The 21,321-nt window shown below is 38.8% G+C and overlaps 1 protein-coding gene across 4 annotated transcripts in view; it reads left to right on the forward strand.

Annotated features, from left to right (window-relative positions):
- The window catches only part of CDK14 (cyclin dependent kinase 14), a 343,783-nt gene that overhangs the window by 5,115 nt on the left and 317,347 nt on the right, over positions 1–21,321 (forward strand). For all 4 annotated transcript variants that reach the window (XR_012579124.1, XM_026795414.2, XM_026795418.2 and 1 more), the window contains exon 2: positions 1,694–1,725. Coding sequence is in view for 3 of the 4 variants with exons in the window: in XM_026795414.2 (XP_026651215.1) it covers positions 1,694–1,725 (32 nt within the window). In the remaining variant the exon portion in view is untranslated. The remainder of the gene's footprint in view (positions 1–1,693; positions 1,726–21,321) is intronic.

Here is a 21,321-nt window from a genome sequence, read left to right on the forward strand (position 1 = left end):
TCTGAAAATGTTTAGATCACCCTTCAAAACCATAAAAATGTATTGAACCATCAAAATGTTCAATGTGTGCCTCAGATCTCCTCAGCAAAACACCAGGGTTTGTTTCATTGTTTTTATCACTGAGCATGAAATCTAGGTGAGTACCTGTGAAGCAGCGATCTTCAAAGGTTTGAGGGAAGCCATTTTTAGTGTCCCAGAGAAATGGGAGTTTAAAAGCAAAGGAAGGCTGGACATTCCCTGCTTTTCTGCACAAAGATTACCGGGATTTGTGCCTTGCTGCCCATGGTGGAGATTCTGGAGGTGCAGCACCGTTTGCACAGGTGGTACTCTGTACCACCTCTGATACAGCTTCTACGGTTTTGGCATTGCTTTTGTTTTGTTTTTGTTTGTTTCTTGTGGGTTTTTTGTTTGCTTTTATTTTATTATTTTGTTTCATTTGGTTTTTATTTTTGCTGTGGCGTTTTTTTGTTTGCTTGTTTTGGGGATTTTCAGTTTTTGGGGGTTTTTGTGTGTGTGTGTGTGCGTTTTGATGGGGGTTTTTTCCTGGTTGTTTTTGTTTTTGAAGCTGATAACATAATCTGAAGACAAGATTTGAAAGATGTTTAGAAATTACTAGTGATTTGAAGACAAAAAGAGCATCTAAAAGAGAAAATTAAGAACTGGAGTCTAGATCCTTAACCATGCTAGGTGCTTAAATATTTATCTTCTGCAGAAATATGCAGGAGTGGAAGAAACATTATGTTTCTTATAACTTCATGTTAATGGTGAGGAGGGGCCCTTCTGGTGCAGCACTGCATGAGCTGCATGGCTGTTCAGGTGACCTCCCTCAAGCTGAAAACCTCCAAGGTTTAAACTGCAAAGAAGCCATCACCAATGCAATGGTTTATCTAATTTTAGCTCTTCAGGAGGGGGAAACAGAGAGCACTTTCAGGCCACGGCATGCAGCACACGGAGTGCAGTCCCTCGTGGGTCTGGCTGAGAAAAAGAACCAGTCTCGTACCTTTGGACTGGCACAGTTCAGTGCAGATTGGAAAAATTAATTTTCTTCATATTTCAATAAAGAAATCCAGTATGCTAAAGGAAAACTTTCCATCAGCTTAATCTTTGCTACAACTGCAGAATTATTTATGTCTTCATTTTCTTACTGGTTCACATATTTTCTGCACTGTTCTTCTCTCCTATGTTTGTTGATTCATTGCTTGTTAACAGAAAGAAAGAAATCTCTTCTGCTATAGTGCAAGTCATACTAAAAATTAAAAAAAAAAGAAAAACAGGAAAAAGGCATGTTACAATGCATACTATTTCATGAAGAGTTAGTACTTGAAAAACTGAATACACGGTTAGGTGTTTGCTATACTCTTCCTTTTTGAAGTTCAGTCAAGCTCTCCATAAAGGGTTTTCACACTCACTAGGAATTAAAATAAAAACCCAAACCCACCCTTACAAACTCTTATTTTCTTTAACCTGAGAAGATTTTTTCATAAATATGTAAATTTACTTTCTTAGAAACTCTCTGTGCTGTTCTACATTCCATTTACAGATTCACATTCTGAGTATAAAATTGTTATTTACACCAGCCTGTTCTTTCCTATTATAACAGGAAAATAATGCCCTGATTTTTTTCTTTTCTAGTGGTTTGTGTTTATTGAAATGAAGTACAGATAATAATTTGTTTTTTCTTTTTATTTTAAAGCCTTGAAGAAGGAAGATAGCGGCTTTGATGAGGTAGGTTAAATGTTTTTGTACCTTACATAGTCCAGGTATGCCTTTAATATGTCTCACTGATGCTAGAAGAAACCCACAGATAGTAGTGTTATGATGTACATGTGAATTAATACATGCATATTGCTCAAACATATTTTAATTGTCTGAATAACTACCAGAACAATGTGTTAGTCAAAGGGTCTGCATGGAACACTTAGGTTTTGTTATTTTTTAAAAATGTAATACAGCTGGATGCTTTAAGAAAAGTGACCATTTAAAACTGCTCAGTGCTGAGAAATGTTGCATGCAGAGAAAGTACTTCACAGAACTTTGCCCATGATAATTCCTGTAACTGTAGGCCTGTACTGTAACAGGCAGGGAAAAAAACCATCCCTCCTGAGAGAATACCTTATGTAAAGTGCTGTTGCACTGGCTTCTTGCTTAGTATGTCAGCTGAGAGAGATGCTTATTATTAAATTAAAAAGAAACCCAACCCAACAGCACAAAACCGACATCTAGTCTATTGGTAAAGCTGATGCTTGATTATTCAATCTAATCAGTTTGGGGTCTTGACCTGTCTTGGTATGATTTGCGAGTTAACTTGTAAAATATGCTGCTCACGATTTGTGCTTGAGAGTTCCAGGTCAGTGCAAGTCATCCCAGGGAGCAAGTTTGTGCAGGAAGAGGTGTAGCCTTGCTGTGATGACTGGTCATATTGTAGTCAATGCTTGCCTTGTACTGCCACCATAGCTGGAGGCAAATGGAAGTATTTTCATGTGTTGATGTTGTGCTTCTGGCATTTCTTCTTCATTGCCTGCAAGCTTAAATTCTTGGCTGAATGGAGTGAGATAGATGTTGTGTAATGCCAGATTCTAGAATAAATAAATGATGATGTAATGTCCTGGATTCTGGATCAAATCAGACTCCATCTCTTTCTAAACAGATCCCACTGATGCTCAAATACAGCAGTAACAATATAAATATTTCATGCTTTTCTGACATGCATTGCAAAAGCTGTAACTCACCTTGACCCATCTCAGGTCTGCAGTGAAGGTCATGAGATCAGGCTCTCTTTTCAGGACCTCTGTTTCATCGTGCTGTGGTCCTGAATATTTGGTCCTGACTATTTTATTTCTCTTGTAACTCTCATGGAACTTGATTCCACCCTGAAAGTTACACCTGTGCAAATACGTGCAGATACATGCTTAGTAAACTTTGAATCCTTTTACACATCCGGTCTGGTTCTGTTCAGTATTTTCTTCTGAAGGCTGCAGTGGTATATCTGTGGTATAACCTACTCAGAAAGTAGTAATACCTTGTATTAAATGTGACTCAGAATTTAGAAGGATCTATTAAAAAACACTCTCATAAGAACATGCCAGTTCTTCTGTCCCCTTCCTTTCCCCAGGATTGTTTATCTGCAGGTTGCGTTTATTTTCTTTAAATCTTGTTTTCTGCTTTAACGGGAGACAACTTGAGCAAATTTTTGTTTAAATTCAAGGGGGTTGGCAGAGAAATAATCTTTCAAATATGTTTTTCAAATATGTTTTTAATGGAATCTGACAGATTGTTGCAATGAGGTAGTGCAGAGGCAGTGAGGGACATCTAGTGGGAAGGGTACACAAAAGAATTTTCTTCCATTACCTGTAAATATGGAAGAGCTTGATGTGACATTTGCATCAACTGGTTCCATAGTTTTAGATGTCATTTCTTAGGAGAAAGAAAAGTGTCTTGAGATTTTATGTTGTCCTTATTATCTCTTCAAATTTTACACAGTTCTTGGCGATTTTCTAGCTTAATGTGTGAATCAGAGAATGAGCTGTACCAGGTATCACTTAATTCCTTTCTTTTCAAACATCCTTCAAATCAGAAGATGAAACAGATGTTGGTAACAATAATTTACCTGATTTAATAACACCTACTCCTGAGGAGGACAGAATCTGTGAGCAGAGGAGTGGGTGCACATGTTGGTCTTAGGAGGCCATCCTGAAAAACACTACTAAGACCATTTGATATTAAAAAAAGCAATCTTGTCTTCTGGCTTGTGTATGTAGTATTGCTATAACAGGGAAACAGTTATGAAGAAAGTTAATAGGACAGTAATATCAGGGAATATCAGATGTGAATATCAGATAAGGACAGAAGAGAGAGGAAGAAGTTTTCCAAGCTGTCCAAAGCTGTCAGCTTTGGGTCTCCTACTACAAAAAATGAAATAGTCAACTATTGAAGCAGAAATTTCATTTAACAAGCAGTGCATTCTTGTATGGTTAGGGAAACGATGCTCTTTTATGTTGCTGACAGATGCTGTGTATCTCTTCTCAGCCTGTGTTTCCCCTTTCCTGAAGGGAGGTTGACCTGTGAAGCAGGGCTTGAACAAGGAGCATTGAACTTGCAGGAGACTTTATGCTCTTGACAGGTAGAGGTGGAGGACTCATGTTTTACCCTTTCAAGTTGCGACCAGAACACCAGGAGGAGAAGCTGGCCAGCAGGGACCTGAATTTTCTGATGGGGAGAGAGAGTGGCATGAAGAGGAAGATGACCCTTCTAAAGCTGCAAGGTCTGCATTTGCAGCTGGATAGGGTGTCACTTTATTCTGCGTATTGTAAGTGCTACATGAAGTGCTTACTTGTTTGTCTCTCAGGAACTGAGGAGAATAAATTGAGCACTTCAGTGGTTCTTAATTCTATCTGCTTTAATTGCTTGCAGTAGCTGAAAAACATATAACACTGCAGAAAATTGTCTGTCTTTGAAGAGAAACTACTAAAAATGAAGATGTCAGACATGATAGGCAAGTGTACCACGTAATTGCTTTCTGTTGGTTATGAAATTAATCTGTAAATTTGGATTAAAATTCTGGACAAATATTCTTGTTAAATACTAGACAATAATTTTTTTTGTCCAGTAAATTAGGACCAAAAGAATCATGAGCAGTGAATCCTGTGATTAGGTTATGAGTTAGGAAATACTTTTATTTGTAGAATTGTTTCAGGGATCTTACTGCTGTATTTAGTTCTACCCATAAGGTGAGAGCACAACAATAGCATGAAGGAGTAGTGAAAGATTTCTCACTTTTTAGTACCTGCTCTTGTGTTGCTTTGATTAAATTTTAAATGAAAAAAACCAGTTTTCTGTAAGTGATGCCAGCCTTTGCTTTTGTCCAGGAGCAAACACCGAATTAATCCATTTAATGGATTTAGTGGTAGCCTGCTCACCTTCCTAAGATGTTGTGACATCTTCCAGAGATTCATATGAATAAAGGAGTGGAATACAGACCACTTCTTCTACATTTCTTCTTCTACACTTCTTTCATTTAAAGCAGTAATTGTGTGGTTTTGCTTTTTCCTTTTTAACCTTTAGCCTCTTCCTTTCTGTCATACTGGTCACATTGTGGGAACTGAAACCTAGGCCTGTGTCAGGACGTGCTGAAGTCAGTGGGAAGGTTCTCAGTGTTTTCAGCGGTTTGTGGTTTGATTTCCTCTGTCATGGAGTATCATGGGAGAGGGGGGCTGTTCTTGCCTCTTTTCAAAGTTTTTTGAGTAAGGCACCTTCTCCTTGTGTCCTTAAATGTACCTTATGTATTCTCTGAAAATGGCAAACTGTGAGCCACCCTCCCCCTGCAAAGTAGCTGCCCTGTTTTTCAAAGCAACCTAAGTTTCACACTCTGAGTGTGGGTTCTGGCACAGTTAGCATCTGTTTTGTTGTTTTAGCTGCAGCTCTGATTATCTACACTGAATATCATGATAGAAAATGAACACCTCTGAGGAGCAGCACTACATGAAAAGAGCAGTCTAAAAACAAATAAGTGTTTCTTGAGTGAATGTTTTGTTTGTGTTTCAGTAGTTTGTCAAAGTTTAGATTAAAAATTTCCAACTAATGCAGGATTGCTTTGATGTATTTGGACCACTGGTGTAACAAGTCCACTCTGCCTCCTAATGATGGAACCAATTTATTTTTCATTACAATGTGATCAAGGCCAATAACAAGTGGGTGAATTGTAGCATATTTGTTGGAATAACAGCCAGTGTTGATGTTGTGACTAAGCTCATCTCAAGGCTGGTGGTAACCTACTCCTTTAGTTAGCTGCTTGCTATTATGATTTATTTCTAAATTATTGTCAGCAGTTGCAAGCTGTTGTTCTTGTCCTTCTGTTGCTGGTTTCTCTGAGCCCTTAAATCATGTTTTAAGACCTTCAGTCAGATGTGTGCACACTAAATAAATTAATATCAATGACAATGAAATCAAAAGAAAATAATCTTCAGACTCAAAATAAACATGATTTTTGTTGATTAATGCTTCTTATAGTGAGTTTTATTGCTATTGTTTAGCTGTCTTTTAATGTTAATTTTTACTGATATCAAGAGGGCCTTTTTTAAAGGCCATCTTTCTTAGGAGATTGGGGTGCTGTGATTGTGCCTGCTGCATGTGTAATGCTGTCTGACTTCACCCAGTAACTTTGAAGCTGGCTGACACTAGATGCCTGGATGCTTGTTGGAAAAGCATGTGAGCTGGCTGAGGGGTAGAGATAAGAATCTCCTCTGATGGAAAAGCTGAAATGCAAGTTCTTGTGAGCATATGAGAATGCAGTTGGAGGTGTTATGAATACTCTGACTTCAGCAAAATCCTTAGTACTTATATACTCCTTACTGCATGTAGAATCTCCAACTCTGAGGAAGCCAAATTTCATTTATTTCACTCATGGAACAACTTCTGTGTGTTTGAAGTGGAAGTGTGTGAAAGGGGAGGGAGTTCTGCCAAGTTACTTCTTGATTCTGTAATGTGCCTGCTCTCACAGTCTCTCTCACCCCAAATAAAAGGCTACTCCCTCTGTGGGATGTTGGCATGAAAAATGTCTTGGTTTAAAGGACACCCATCTCTGAACCAGAACTTTTGCATAGAGATTATTTTGACTTTGAACAGTTAAAGGAAAGGGTGTAGTTGGAAAAAAGCAAAGCTTTGTAAAGCATGAACAAGAGGCATTTGAATGCCATAATGCAGGTGGCACATAATACACTAAATAACTTCTGCATGTTTTTACTATTTTATTTCTAGTTAGCAGCTTGAGAGAGAAGTGTATGTATGACAGAAAGATAAAAACCCCTTAAAACTGAATTTGGAAGAAAATGCCAGAAGTATAGGTGTCAAAGCATTTTCTAAATAATACTGGGGAACTGGGTCAGAAAAACTTCATCTGGTAGTTAGTTTACTTTGCCAAATGTGTACAAAGGTGGTTCAAGTGTCTGAAAAATGTGTTTGCTCAGATGTATTGTCACAGAACAAATTAGAGGAAACGTAATTCCAGGCAGAAGACAACTCACTTGCTGCTTTTGAAGTGTTGCTTGATGCATGACACAGGCAAATATTTTCTTGGTGACAAGAAGGAGGTAAAGGCTTGATAATGTAATCTGATGCTTCCTGCAGGAGGACCACCCTCTTGGGTTAGAAAGGTCTTTGTGTGTCTGATAAAGATCTTTCCAGACTGCCACCTTTGGGAGGGAAGATGGGTGGGGATGATGTTGTCTCCTGAGCCTGTACATGACAGAGATTTCCCAGGAGATGGTCTGTGTTCCTACCACTCCTAATTCTGTGTCTTCTGTTCCCCAGTACTGTTCTCTCACACTTCTGAGGATCTGGTGTTGGTCCAGTGGTTCCCCAGCAGCAGATGGCTTAGACATCAGAGAGATATTTTCTGGTCTCTGCATCTCTCTGAGGTCATTCCAACAAAATATGAATCCGAATTTTGTCTTAGCTCTTAGGACTGGTGTGTGATGCTAATGTGTGTGCATCTGTAGCAGAATAGTGCCAGCATTTCAGGCCTTAGAAAGTTGTTCTTATCTGCTTTAAAGGAAAGATTGTTTTCTCTATATTGATAATATTATTAGCAGTTGTGCTTCAGGTGAGTCTCAGAATGAAGGGCATCAATGGAAGAGAGCAAATATTGCCATTCTGCTAAAGCTTCTTACTGCATCAGCTGTGGGACAGATGTGCTTTCTGTGGGACAGAAGGGACATTGTTCTGTAAAAACCCTGGTCTGTGAAACTTCTGGTGGCTCAAAAAAGCCCAACTCTTGGGTAGCCTTGCACAACTTCTCAGAGAATTTTTATTATTTATATGGTGATCAGGGATTCCTGTCACTTCCCTGTGCTGTGTTGCACATGGAAATAAATCAGGTTCTGGAAGGCATGAGACACTTTAGAAACAGATCTAGGGGAACACAATGCAAGCTGGTAAGCAACTGAGTAGTGGCAGGAAAAAAGTGGCAAGAAAAACTGACCATGAAATATCTGCTTTGCTTTGCCAATTTCAAGGCTTTGAAGCAAAACCTGAGACCATGTGGAAGTTTTTGAAATTTACTTGGCAGTGACTCTTCCCATTCAGTACAGGAATTGTTATTGCTGGGGGATAGACCTGGCCTTTGGGAGATGAAAGTTTGAGAACCCTCTTTAGTACCTGAGGAAGAGCTTTAATCTTGGCACATCCCTTAAATCTGTGGAGTGGCAGTGGTTTGAATTTTTGCTTCAGCCATTGATATGTTCTGTTGTGTGCTCTGCTGCCTGTCGTGTTTGGTGGGAGTACATCCTGTTGCCTTTTAGAGTGTGTAGTGTGAACATAAGAAGGTGGTTAAGTCAAGTGTGAATCTGCTTACTCTTCCTTTTCTCTGCCTTTTCTTCTGTAGAAACTGGATAGAAGAAGGGTTATTGTGATTAGCTGATATGCCTGTGTCCTTTGCTAAACTTTTCTTTGAAAAGTTATGGAGCAAAGGAGCAGAACTTGGTCTGAATCCATGTTTGCAGCAGTGGCTGGTGAGGATTTGGCAGGCAAGTGTTTTAGCTATCAGAGAAACACTGCAAAATGAAGATGAATTTCCAGGCCTACTTCTCTCACTGGTGCATGTGTATTTTGGGATGTTTCTGCTCATCAGATCAGAGGGTGTATGCATTCCAGGAATGTGGAGTCTGAATGTAAGCTATTATTATTTTGATCAAGTATGCTTACATGTAAATCCTGCTGGTAATTTTCTTGAGACATACAGGATATAGTAATTTATTGATAGATTAAATAGAGTAACAAAGCACAATATGCTGTATGTGGGATCCATATCTTCTTGTTCTTGGCCTTGTGGGCAATCTCCTGATTGTGAGGCAAGAAATAATCATGCCCCTTTCTTGATAGTCTTATCTCTTCCATCTACTTTGTACTTAGACATTATTGCTTTTGTTATTTTTTTCTTCCAAGCCACACAAGAACAGACATATGACTATATCTAAATCTTTTTCTCATGAAGGGATCTAAATGAAAATTATCAGTCTGCATTTTAACTTTCCTGAGAAATTCTGCATGTATGCTGCCTCATCTGCTGTGTGTCACAATATTGCTGACAGCCATATATTTGCAGGATCTCATCCACAGTAATCAAAGTTCTGAGTCAATTGACATCTCTTGTTAATTATTTGAAAGGGATAAGAAAAAAGAGATTACAGGCTTATTCAAACAAAATGGGTTTTATGTACACAAAACAATGTCATTTTGATGATATTAAGGCTTAAAGAAATTGTTATTGCCTTACACCTATTTTTCTATATATTCTGGAATTTATCTTTTTCCCCTTCCAGCAAACTTTTCTACTTCTAAGGCAGTTGAGTCAGAGTCCTGCTAGTACTTCTTATGTTCATTTCAGGTATAGAAATTCTCCTTATCATGTTTAAAAATTCAAACTTGAATATTACAAGTTATTTAAGTATGAAATATTGGCAGTAATTTATTAAGTAAAAATAAGTGTGAATTCTGCTGAAAACAATGATAAATGATTGAGGCAGGATTGCTGAGAGAACACATAATGCATTATAACCAATTCTAAGTAATAACTGGAATTGATTGTGTTTGGGGCCCTCTGAGGTTTTTACTTCACTTGAATTAAGTTTTTCAGTAGTATCCAGGTGTTCAGCTTCGTAAGTATGGAGCAATAAAAACATTACTAGCATTGGAAAATGTTCAGTGATGTGCCAACCCAGGAAATCCAGTAGCTTACAATATTTTTCTTATTGCCATGTAATCAGCAGGGCTTTTCTTTGTACATTAACTTCTTTGATAGCTCACATGTACAAAAAGGTGTTCTTCCATACATATTTGTTTGAGGCATCTTCCTGTTTGTTTTAGGGAGGGTAAACTTCTTGTTGTCAGTGGATTATTATTGTACACAATCACACTCAGCACCATTTTTTAAAATGGATCTTTACCTTCTTTTTTCTCCACTGGGATGCACATTGAGACTCAGGCATGGTGATCCTGGCACTGCACCTGAGAGGGGCTTTGTGCTGTTCCTGGACTTGTTTTCTGTCATCTGTCTTGAAAATTCGACATTGAAGGAATTTGTCTGAGGTCACTTGCTGTGATCAGTTAGGTCAGATGTGCCCTTCAGCTTTGAGATCTGGAAGACTTTTCATTATGCCAAGTCTGTTGTAAGTAGTGCAGAGGATGCATATTTTGACTTATTTTTCTTAAATACTGTTTCTACAGATGAAGAATTTTTCCTTTCTGTATTGTTAGAAAGAGAACATGTTGAAATGTGTAGAGAGCTTTATAATTAATTATTTTTATCTTTTTCTCTCCATTAACAGTTTTTGTTGCTTTCTGACTGAGAAAGAAGATCTGTTTCTGACAGAGAACCAAGATCTTCACTTCTTACTTTTTTTGGAAGTTGTTCTATTAATTGTGGTTGTTTTGTTTTACCTTTTTTTCTTTTTTTTTGGGAAAACTATCTATGTACACATCTATCCTATCCTCCTATGGGATCAGTATGTCCATCCTTTTCTTTACCTTTTGTTATTGGTAGTCCCCTTATAACAATTTCTGGTTTCTTTTCAGTTATTTCCTTTTAACCAGTGACAAAAGCTGCATCACAGTTTGAGTGCCGTGCCCACAGCTGTTGGCTAGCTCTTAGGCACAGATATGCTTCTTTGATTTCCTCTTTTTGCTTTCCTGTTTGTGCCTCTTTTCATTTACAGCTTAGTCTCGGTGTAGTTATCTACAGTCACTCTATGCCTTTATGCTGTTTGTCCTGCTCTGAAGCTGGTGTTGTCACCTTGTCCGTGGTGACAGGGATGTTCTGAAGGCCTTGCCAGATGTTGAGCCAGCTGCAGGGAAGCCCAGCCAGGGTGGGAGCCCTGTCCTGAGGGCAGTGGGCAGGAGGGGAGGCAGCACCTGCGGGCTGTGGAGGCTGCTGGCACTGGCAGACAATGCCATGCAAAGTGTGGATTGGTAACTCTCATTTATTTATTGGCCTACTAAACAGACAGATTTATTAAATGGTCTCCAACCTGCTGTCCTTTGTCCATGCCAATTACTGATGCAGTTTTGCAGTTAAAAAATAGCAATCCATGCTTGCTCATGGCAAGCTTTTTAGCTTTTATACCTTATCCATACAAAGAATGATACAAGTTCTATTTGTCAAATTCATTATCATTCTTACAGTGTCCTGGCTTGTTCAGATGTGGGAAGTCTGTCATGACTGCAGGTTTGCTTGGTTTGGAGGGAAAATATTTTTTTTGTTATTGTTTTTGTTTAAAAAAAATAAAGAATAAAAGCAGTGATGATTTATTTTAGCTTTTCATGCACAGAGAGGAACCAGATACAAACAGGATGTTTGTTAGAGGCATCTCCTGATGACCTTGGAGATGCACAGAATTCCAGAAACTAGAGGACAGCATCTGGAGAAATACTTGAGTGGTTTTTTTTTTTTTCCACTTGTTTAGTTACTACTCTGGTATGGCTCATTTAAATGTGATTTGTCTGGCTGTCATCAAATCATGACAGAAGCTCAGAGAAGATGAAGGGAAATGCCTAATTTGCTTGCCCTTGTAAAAGATATGCTATAGCATTTCACGATCTTTTTCTGTTCAAATCAGTAAGAAAATGGTATTTTTATGTTTGAAAGTATGTTTGCAGTATCTAGGAACTTATGAGTTAGACTGCATATATTTTTTTATATCTTAAGAACAGGTTTTTTTCAGTGGTATGGAGAGAATGCTTAGTCATGCATTTTATATGGATATAGACAATGGGCTCAAATTATATTTGTGATTATATTCAACAACACAAAACTATGATATTCAATAAAATGTTTCTTCAAAAGTAAAAAAAAGTTATGAAAGAAAATTCTGTCATATTTGAACAAATACTGTCATGGAACACAAGAATCCTTTCCTTGAAATTCTGTCTTACACATTAATTTTGACAGTGTTTTAACTGGGATGCTCTGCTAGGTTAATTCCCAGCACTAATTATTTCATTCACCCACAGGAGGGGCAGAAATGGTGCAGACTTTTACAGTCAAAGTGATGTTTCATTTTGGTATTGTCAGTCAAGCTTCAGAGAGGACACCAGTGTGAGCCCAGTGCCCTGGGACTCAGCAGAGCTCATGAGCATATTTGACACTCACTGCTGAGGAGGTAATTTCAAGGGTCACCTGGGGTTCGGGGTGGTGCAAGACTCTGGAGCAGATATTCTGCTGTGAGTGGATCCTTATCTTGGAAGCCTGTGTGAATTTGGTTTACTTTTTTTGTTAAGATTTGGGAGAATGCCATGGCTGTCTTCCTTGTTCAATTTCTATTGCTTGTGAAAAATCAGAGAAAAGACCTCTTGGAGAGGAAGGTGAAAAATGGAAAATGTAATTCTTTTTCCTTGTGCCAAAGACTTACATAGATGGAATATGAGATATTCAGTTGGAATATATTAGTTAAAATCTGAGTTTGCTTCTTAGCCTTCTTCAAGATTTCAAATAGATAATTAATCAGGAAGAAATTGGATTAAACTGCCATCATTCACAACCTCAGCATTCTACCTTAGGACCACGTAACTTGCACTCATGGTGTGTCACCAACAGTCTGAGCCACAGTGTGAGAGACAACAACCTCCAGAATGAACCCTGTGTCACTCACCTTGGCCTTGAGCTGGGTACAGGATGGAATTTAGTTGGGTACAGAATTTTGCCTGGAGCTCAAAAAGAGGCTCAGTCTCCAAGTTCAGACCACACTGTTTATTAAAACCTATTATGTTGGGAACTGACCAGCTTTGCAGAAGAGAACCTGGGGGTCCTGGTGGACATGAAGGTGGATGTGAGCTTGCACTGTACCCTTGCTGTGAGGGTGGGTGCTGGTATCCTGGGCTGCACTGGGAGGAATGTTGCCAGCAGGTGAAGGGGAGGTGGTGCCTCCCTTCCACGCAGCACTGAGGAGGCCACACCTGCTGTACAGGTGGTTCTGGGCTCCTCAGTGCAAGAGGAACATGAAGAAGAGCCACTAAAGTGATTAAGGGACTGGAGCATCTCCTGTGAGGAATGAAGAGAACTGGGACTGTTCAGCCTGGAGAAGAGAAGGAGTAGTGGGGGATCTTACCAATGAAGGGAGGATGTATAGAAGACAAAGTCAGACTCTTCTCAGTGGTGCCACGTGGCAGGACCAAGGGCATGAACTGAGACAGGGAACTGAAAACCTCTGAACATCAGGAAACACATTTTTACTGTGAGCGTGACCTAGGAGAAAGAGAAATTTCCCATTAAGGTTGTGGAGTCACCATCTGTGGAGGAGCCATCTGGACAACCTGCCCATCCTGTGCACTGTGATTTAGGTGGCTCTGCTTGAGCAGATGGGTTGGACCAGATGACCTGCAGAGGAGCCTTCCAATCTCCACCATTTGTGACTTTTTGACTTTTTTACAGGCTGCTTTCTTTCTGCATTTTTGGAAGCTTTTTGCATTGCTTGTGCCACATGCAATTGATTTATTGTTAGTTTTTCCATATGTGATCACCTATAATATTCTAATTGTTTCTGTAAGGAGAAGTGATTTGCTTCATCTGTGATTCCATATGGTACATTGCAAATAATCAAGGCCCAGTACTATGAACACTGTAAGAGATACTGTTTCAAACCACTTGTTTATTAAAGCTTAGAAGAAATATAATTGTGGAGATTCTCTAGAAACAGCTGTAATAAAATGTTTACCTTTAGAAACTCATTCCTATCCACTGCTCGTCTGTCAAAGACACCCCTGGAATAGTCCTTCTGTTTCTTTCCCTCTCCGAATCCCAACACTTGATACTCCAGAGCAAGCAACACAGAGCTTATTGCTGAGGTTTGAAGTTTTTTCCTCTCACAGGAATCTGTAGTTTTACCTCTTATCAAGTGTTTCCATGAGGAATTACAAAAAAGAGGGCTCTTTGTGGTGTTTGTTTTTGTTAACATGCGTAAGACGTGTATTGAAGCTTTGCTTCTGCCTGCTCTTCCATGACGTCAGTTTCAAAAACTGACTCTAACCTATCCATGGAAATCGCCTGTGTTTATGAACCTTTAAAAGAACCACATGCTTCCAACAGAAATAAAGTATTTTTTGCCTGGAATTATCCATTTGTAGCAAAGTCAGTCATTTTGAGGCTCCAGATTGATTTATCTGGAAAGAGGAAACATTTGCTGCCAAATGCATCAGAACGAAAATAAGCTTTGTCAAATAAAGGGAATTCTTCACCATGTCTTGAGTATTCCCTTTGGAAAGGACACTGGGGAGGCTGAAGTGAAAAGGGAAGAACTTTTCACCTGGTTAGTAGTGGGTCTAGGCAGTAGGGTGGGAAGGGAGATACTTTTTTAACATGTAGTTCTTCCTCCATAAACCTAGGGGAAGGGGGAATATCCCATCACACTCTCTGTTGCTGTGTGCACTTTTAAACCTTGGTTTTCACATTTGCTTCTTCCTTAAATATGTTTCTAACTTTATATGGAGTTGTGTGGAGCAAATGCAGGCTACTTGAAGCTTCTCAATTCTTGATCTGAAGTGTGGCCCTTAAGTGCTTCTTATGGTGAATTGCTCTGCTTATAGACTTGTTTCTGAAATGTTTCCAGTTCTGGAATTGGCATTAGCATTAAGAAATATCCTGTGGAAATAAAAGCTGGGGAACCCAAGTCTAGCCAGAATTACTCATTGCATTGTACCAGCTGTCAACAGGACTCTCAGTTGTCATTTTGGCTTTAACACTTTGTGGTCTAATGCTTGATTTCTGGGAAAGGGTCTGTGAGCTGATGATGGTAGGGCTGTATGCCAAATTTGAATGGCTGTGTTGTACCTGTAAGTTCTTTGCTTATGGATAAAGCTGCTCTCAACATCAACAAGCACAGTGAACAACTTCTACTTTTGAAAGGGTAGCATACCTTTATTTTGTTTTTCTGCCTAAGACTAGTGCACAATCACATATTTTACTGTTTTAGTACTTTCTTTTTTTTCAGTTTACTCTTTAAGAGGTGAACTGCCTTATATTGGCTTGCATTTTAGAAATTTCTGTGGTTTTCTAATAGCAGGATGATGTGCATCTTGCAAACTGGTTCATGAAGCTCTGTCCTGAGCACCAAACTCCTTCAGTAGAATAGTTCAAAAGATTGTGCTCATTATGCTAGAAAATGGTACCCTTAGGGTCCTGCTTGATCAGGGTGGGGGATGCTTTAAAACTGGGCTATAATCAAGAGTGCAGTAAAGCAGATTTATGATTAATTTAAGTTTATAAGAGAAGGGAGTAAATTATGTTCAGTCTTGCTGCACAGTTTTGGAAAAGAAAAATATGCATTAATAAACAATATGTCTGTAATTAATTAATGGTCCCCTGGAGATGATTTTCTCCCAAACTAGTTAATTAGTGTGTAAAATATTAAAAAATTAATCCCAAAACTCATAATGACAAATCAGCTATGGGTTGGTGAATTGTGGTCATTAAAGCATTTTGTTTTTCTGTTTGGTTTTGTTTGTTTTTTTTTTTTTGTCTTAATAGCCAAAGTTAACAACCAAGACAAATGGAAAATGAAGCACCAATGCTGAGGTGCATTTTGACAATTCTAATTATTGTCCTGGGCCACTAAAAGCATCATAAAGCTCTCTCTAGAATTAATATGAGCTATAAACCTATTGTGTACTCTAGATTTCAAAATGAGTATTGATTACTATTTTGTTTTTTATTACTTAGGAAGATATGGGCAGGGCCTAAATATTAGAGCCCTCAAATTCATAATTCTCTATGTTTTCTGTTATCTTTGTTTAATCTTCTGCTGTGTCTGTTATTCTTCTTCCTCTCCAGATAGACTGAAAAATTTGATCACAAAACCACATTTCCAAAACCTACTGTTCTGGTAACCTAGATGGGGTCAGCATTTTAAGTACCTTTTAATAAGCAGGTTACCATGCATTTCATGCAGTTGGATTCATGTTATTAGTTACTAATTCTTAAATTTTTAGTAAAGCTTTTGCAAATCATGAAGTGCTCTGTGCTTTGTGTGCTGATAGCTTCACTGGCTTGCAGGGAAACACATAAACTTGTCAAAAATGTGCATACTCATAGAATCAAAGCCTTAATTTGTAAAATGATACTTAATAAGAAAAATGGGCATGAGGTAGTAATTTTTCTTGTTGAAAACAATGGTTATTGCTCAGGTAAATGTTAGCAGCCTTGACTGATTGCAGACAAGAAGTGCAAAAGTGGTTAACATGACAATTTACAAATCATGCCATAAATTTTTTTGTCCCTTGCAGCAACAACAGGTATATAAACTGGTCTTACAGGTTTAGTTTAGTTCTTTTGGAAGAAAAAAAGTGTGTTACAAAAAACTTGGGAGAGAAAACCAAAATTCTTCCATACTTAAGTTTTCTTTATCAGGCTTCGGCCTGATACCTATTTCTTTTATATTATTAAAGTGAAGCTTTGATGCATGCATTGGTATCTCCTCCCCATCATTTTTCTCCCACACTACCAAGTCCTTTTATGTTATGCTTTAATATGAACAATTGAATTCTTCTGTAGGCTTCTTCTAAGAAAATGAGTTTTCTAACTTAGGCTGCATTTATCTTTGACTATATATAAACTTTAAAAAATTGGCTGGTTTTAAGGAAGTGTATGTTCAAGAAGCAGCAAAGGATATTAGAAATATCCATAATGACTTTCAATCTTTTAAGGTAATAAACACAAATCTGCTTGCAAGTATAAGGGGAAATTTAAGGGGAAATTTGGTGTTTATTCTAAGGCTATACAAAGCAGTTGTATCCAAATATGAATGCAAGTACAGAATAAATTAATTTCTGTCTCTAACACAATATATTCAAACTACAGATATCCATGTCAAGCAGATTGGGTCTTTACTTCCTCATTGAATCCTGTTTTTATTTGTTATATCTAGTATAAACTTTACCATGTTTACTTGGTATAAATGATTTCCCTCATGCTAACCAGAGGGATTTGGGAGAGGAAGCTAGCAGGTATGTTGCTAGTGTGTTTTCAGCTTTTATAGATGATAGACATGCTGCCCTGCTCCTTCTCTGATTTTAAATTGACACTCTGAAGGACCTGGGGAGGTGATAGAGGGAGTCAAGGATGTTTCATCCTTTGCATGCCTTTACATGAGGTGTCACTGTTTTCTGTGCTCTCTCCCTGCTGCAATCATCCAAGGTGCTCCCCAGAGTCCTTCTTGGAAAGGCTTTGCTGGAGCTGGACAACCCCAGGAGGGCAGTTATGGGACAACTGTGTTGTAAGGAGAAAGCAAATAGAGTAGGATTGTTAAGCCTGAAAAAGACCACCAAGGAGAATTATTACAGATACACAAAACTATGTGTGATGTGGACAAGTTGAGTAAAAAAGGAAGTAAGCAGGCAGAGGGAAGTTTTCTGTGGAGAGCTCCCCTGAACTGAACTGATTTCCTGTTGCTGTCTCTGCCTTGCTGCAGGAAAGGGGCTTCAGGGCTGTGAAAGCCTCGGCAGGGCTTGGGGTGGGGGTGAGTTTTTCCCCAAGATCTGGAACAGTGAAGCATGTCTGGGGACAGCAGAACACATGTTGGAGGAGGGGACAAATGGAAAACATCTGGAGGTGACTCTCACTGGATGGGTATGTGCTCTCCCTCCACAGAAACCACAGAGCTTATCTGTTGAGAGACAGAGAGAGCACGCTGGCTGAGTGGCTTCATCCAATATTGGCATTTTTGTGTTTGGAGCTAGGGGCACATAAAAATCACAGTGGTAATGTTTCTTAGGGGCAATTTTGTTAAACAATGCTACTCTTGCTGGCAAAACTCCAGGTGTAGTCTTGGCTTTTTATTGGTTCATCTTTTAAAGTTTCTGATTTATCTTACTCAAATGCCTGGCATAAATAAAAGAGAAGAGAATTCTTTTTGCAGAAATGAGTTGTCTCTTACAAAAGAGCTGGAGCTGCTGACAAATCCATCATAGAATAGCCTGGAGAGGGTCAAGAGAAGAACAGTGAAGGAAAACTGGAGTATAGTGAAGGATCTGGATCTTTTCTAGGGAGGGGAAGATGTCTTATTACTTACACAGTATTCAAAATGTGACTTCATATTCAGGCAACACATTCTCTAGAGATTTTACAAACTCCACAAAAATGCTAATGAAAAGCAAGTGTTTTATTGTGAAGTTGTCTTCTTTCTCCCTTCTCAAATTCTTAAATATTTGAAAATAGCTTACAACTAAACTGTTTTCTATTTAGCTTCTATTTGCATTCCTAGTCAGAATAGTTTCACCTTACCACTTGGATTTCCTGTGCAGTGTTTCCAAATGGGACCACAGGGACTTGTTGCTTTAATTTGTTTGTATTCTGTTTCCTGCAAGTCTGTATATCTCTGCAGGCATTTTTCTTGTGTATATGTGCATGTGTTCTTTCATTTAACATCAGGGAAGAGTTGTGAGTAAAGGCTCCTTTACTGTAGAAGTGTAGTAGGCCTTAATTTCGAGCTGGGAAATAAACATTTAATCTATTCTTCAAAGTACTGAGATTTTAGATTCCTTTTTTTGTCTGTAACAGGATGAGAGGCCAACTCTCCTCTTCTTAAAGATCCAGCCCACTCTAGAGAAGCTGATAGTGTTTCAGCATGTTTATCACACAGCCCAGCTGCATTTTGTGATCATCAGATAATATTCTCTTTTACAGACATGAGTTGACAGCTACATCCAGTTTTGGTTCTGAAAAATCTTTTCTTAATGGCATCTTTCCAGAAACCATTATGCTTCTGCAAAAAAGTGGAAAATTTTTGACCAGCCTAATTTTATGTATATTTTATTTCTTGACTTGATACATGATAATGCTTTATATTTAATAAAGATTATGTATAACTTTTGGCATAGTTTTTAAAGTTGTGCTTATCATCATCTGTATTTCAAAATCTTTTGTGTATAAGAGTTCAGTTATCTTACTTGTAGCTCTCATAGTAATATACCACAGGTTATTGTATATGCCAGCTTCATTTTTCTGCTTTATATGTCTATTTTTGTGGAATCAGTTTCATTTCCTCTTTTGTTATGTGTTGGTGCTTATGCTTCAGAGTACTGCTTGTGTCAAATTAGCTTTTTTTTTTTTTCATTTTATTTTCACTCTGTAGAGGTTTTGTAGTGGTGGTGCAGTTTGTGCTTCCGTTGTTTGGGGTCTGATGCTGTAGAACACATCTGTGTGGAAAAGTGGCATACAGAAAATTCATCTGAAATAAAGTACTTTGGTTAGAAGAAAGCTCAGAAGGTCGTTTTGTCTAGTCTCCCATTTGAATATTTTAGGAAATAATATTTTAGAAAATACGTAAAAAACAAGGGAGGCTGGAGGGTGTTGTATTGGGCAAGGGTTGTAGTTTTGCTCTGAATTTAAAGAAATACAGAAGTCCAAAATACTAGCCAATATTCTCTCCTTTATAATGACATTTTTTTCCTTCCAAAAATAAAGGTAAAATAAAAAAAGAATAGAATGTACACTTCTGCTGACATGCAGCCTCTTTTCACAGAAAAGTTATAACTTACAGTTGTAGCCCATATTTACATAACACTGGAACAGAAGCTGTAGTTACAGTATTATTGGGAAGGCACCTGCTCCGTTTTGTCCCTGGTTGTTTAAATACTAAAATCTATTTAAAGTACCTGCAGCACTTCCTAAAGGTGCTCTGCACAACAGCTTCAATTCACAGAAATGTTTCTTGGTAAATCCAGGGTTCTGAACCCCACAAGATGGGGATTCTGAAAGAACCTTACAATACAGAATCTCTTTATATTCTTAAGTATGCTCACATGAGCTTGCTGTTGTATTAAATACTTTGTTTTCATAGATTTTGAGAATATGATACTTCTGCTGTTTCGTTTCAGCAAGTGATGAGTGTTTAAGTCTGTAACAGACATATATTTTAAGCAGCACAATAACTTCACATTTCACAAATATTTCACATTAGAGATTTTTAGTTAAGACCTTATATGGCCCAGACAGCAACTAAGCACCTACCAGCCCCTCCCTCCCACCCTCCTCCTGCTCCTTGCAGTGGGATAAGAATTGGAAGACTAAAAGCAAGAAAACCTTGTGAGTTGCGATAAAGACTTTTTAATAAATGAAAACCCACAAGTGATGCAAGGGCAGCCACTCAGCTCCTGCCACAGCTAGAGTGATCCCAACCAGTCTCTGAGCATCAGCTACCTTGGAAAGTTCACACCCCCAGTTTTTATGGCTTTTCATCGTGTTATGTGTCCCAGAATATCCCTTTGGTCACTTGGGGCCAGCTGTCCCAGCTGTGTCCTTGCCCACCCTCAGCCTGCATTATGGGGGCAGTGTGAGAGGCAGAGGGGGTCTGGAGTCTGTGCAAGCAGCAGCAGGAACAGGAACATTGCTGTGTTACCTGTTCTGCTTTGCTCATAAATACAAACACCAGAAGAGCTGCTGTGAGGAACACCAGCTCCAGGCAGCAGGGGCAGCACACCTTACCTTGTTGCTCAGGTCAGGTTACTACAAACAGCACCACTTAAATGTTTTGGAAGAACATTAACCTTGACTCTGCAGTGCTCTGGGGGCTGGAGCTCCTGCTCTGATGGCTCTGAGGGCACCATGTTTCCCAGAACAGCTGGGGTTTATGAAAGAAACATTTTCTGCTGTTACTGTTAAGTGAATAATGATACCAAATGGCATTAAGCTGTCTGGTGGCACCAGAAAACCTCTAATAATGACTACTGTTTCTTAATATATTTTATATTAAACTTAAAAGGAAATGAGTACACTGATGGCAGGACAGACGTGTGCATGATTTTTTTATATCCTGATCCCACCTCTGGATTGTGTTTCATGATGTGACTTGGAAGTTTGCTGGATCTTATCTTTGTCTGTCTGGTTTTGATAGCATGAGTGGTATGTGGTATTTTACTTTACATCTTTGTGGCATTTCCTTGCTGGGAGAGGGCAGTCTGGAGGAAAGGTCTGAGGACACTGAAACCATCAGGAACAGCATCCTTGTTTCCTTTCATTTGTCTAGCAAAGACACATTGTCCAGGACCTCTCTAGCTGTTTACAGATCAAAAAAGAAACAGTTGATCCATTCATGCCTTCTGGCATAAAGGCATCTCATGTCTTACTCACATATCTGCCTGTTTTCCCAGCAGATTCTGATGTGCTGAATAACTTCCATTCAACAGAGACTGCCTAAAGAACATGCACACAGCCATTGATATGGAGAATGCCATAAAGGGGAAATTAGAGTATGTTGTTCAGAAACGTCTGCCGGAGAGGAGAGGAGAGGAGAGGAGAGGAGAGGAGAGGAGAGGAGAGGAGAGGAGAGGAGAGGAGAGGGAGGG

The sequence above is a fragment of the Zonotrichia albicollis genome, chromosome 1 (assembly GCF_047830755.1).
Source record: "Zonotrichia albicollis isolate bZonAlb1 chromosome 1, bZonAlb1.hap1, whole genome shotgun sequence".
Lineage (NCBI taxonomy): Eukaryota > Metazoa > Chordata > Aves > Passeriformes > Passerellidae > Zonotrichia > Zonotrichia albicollis.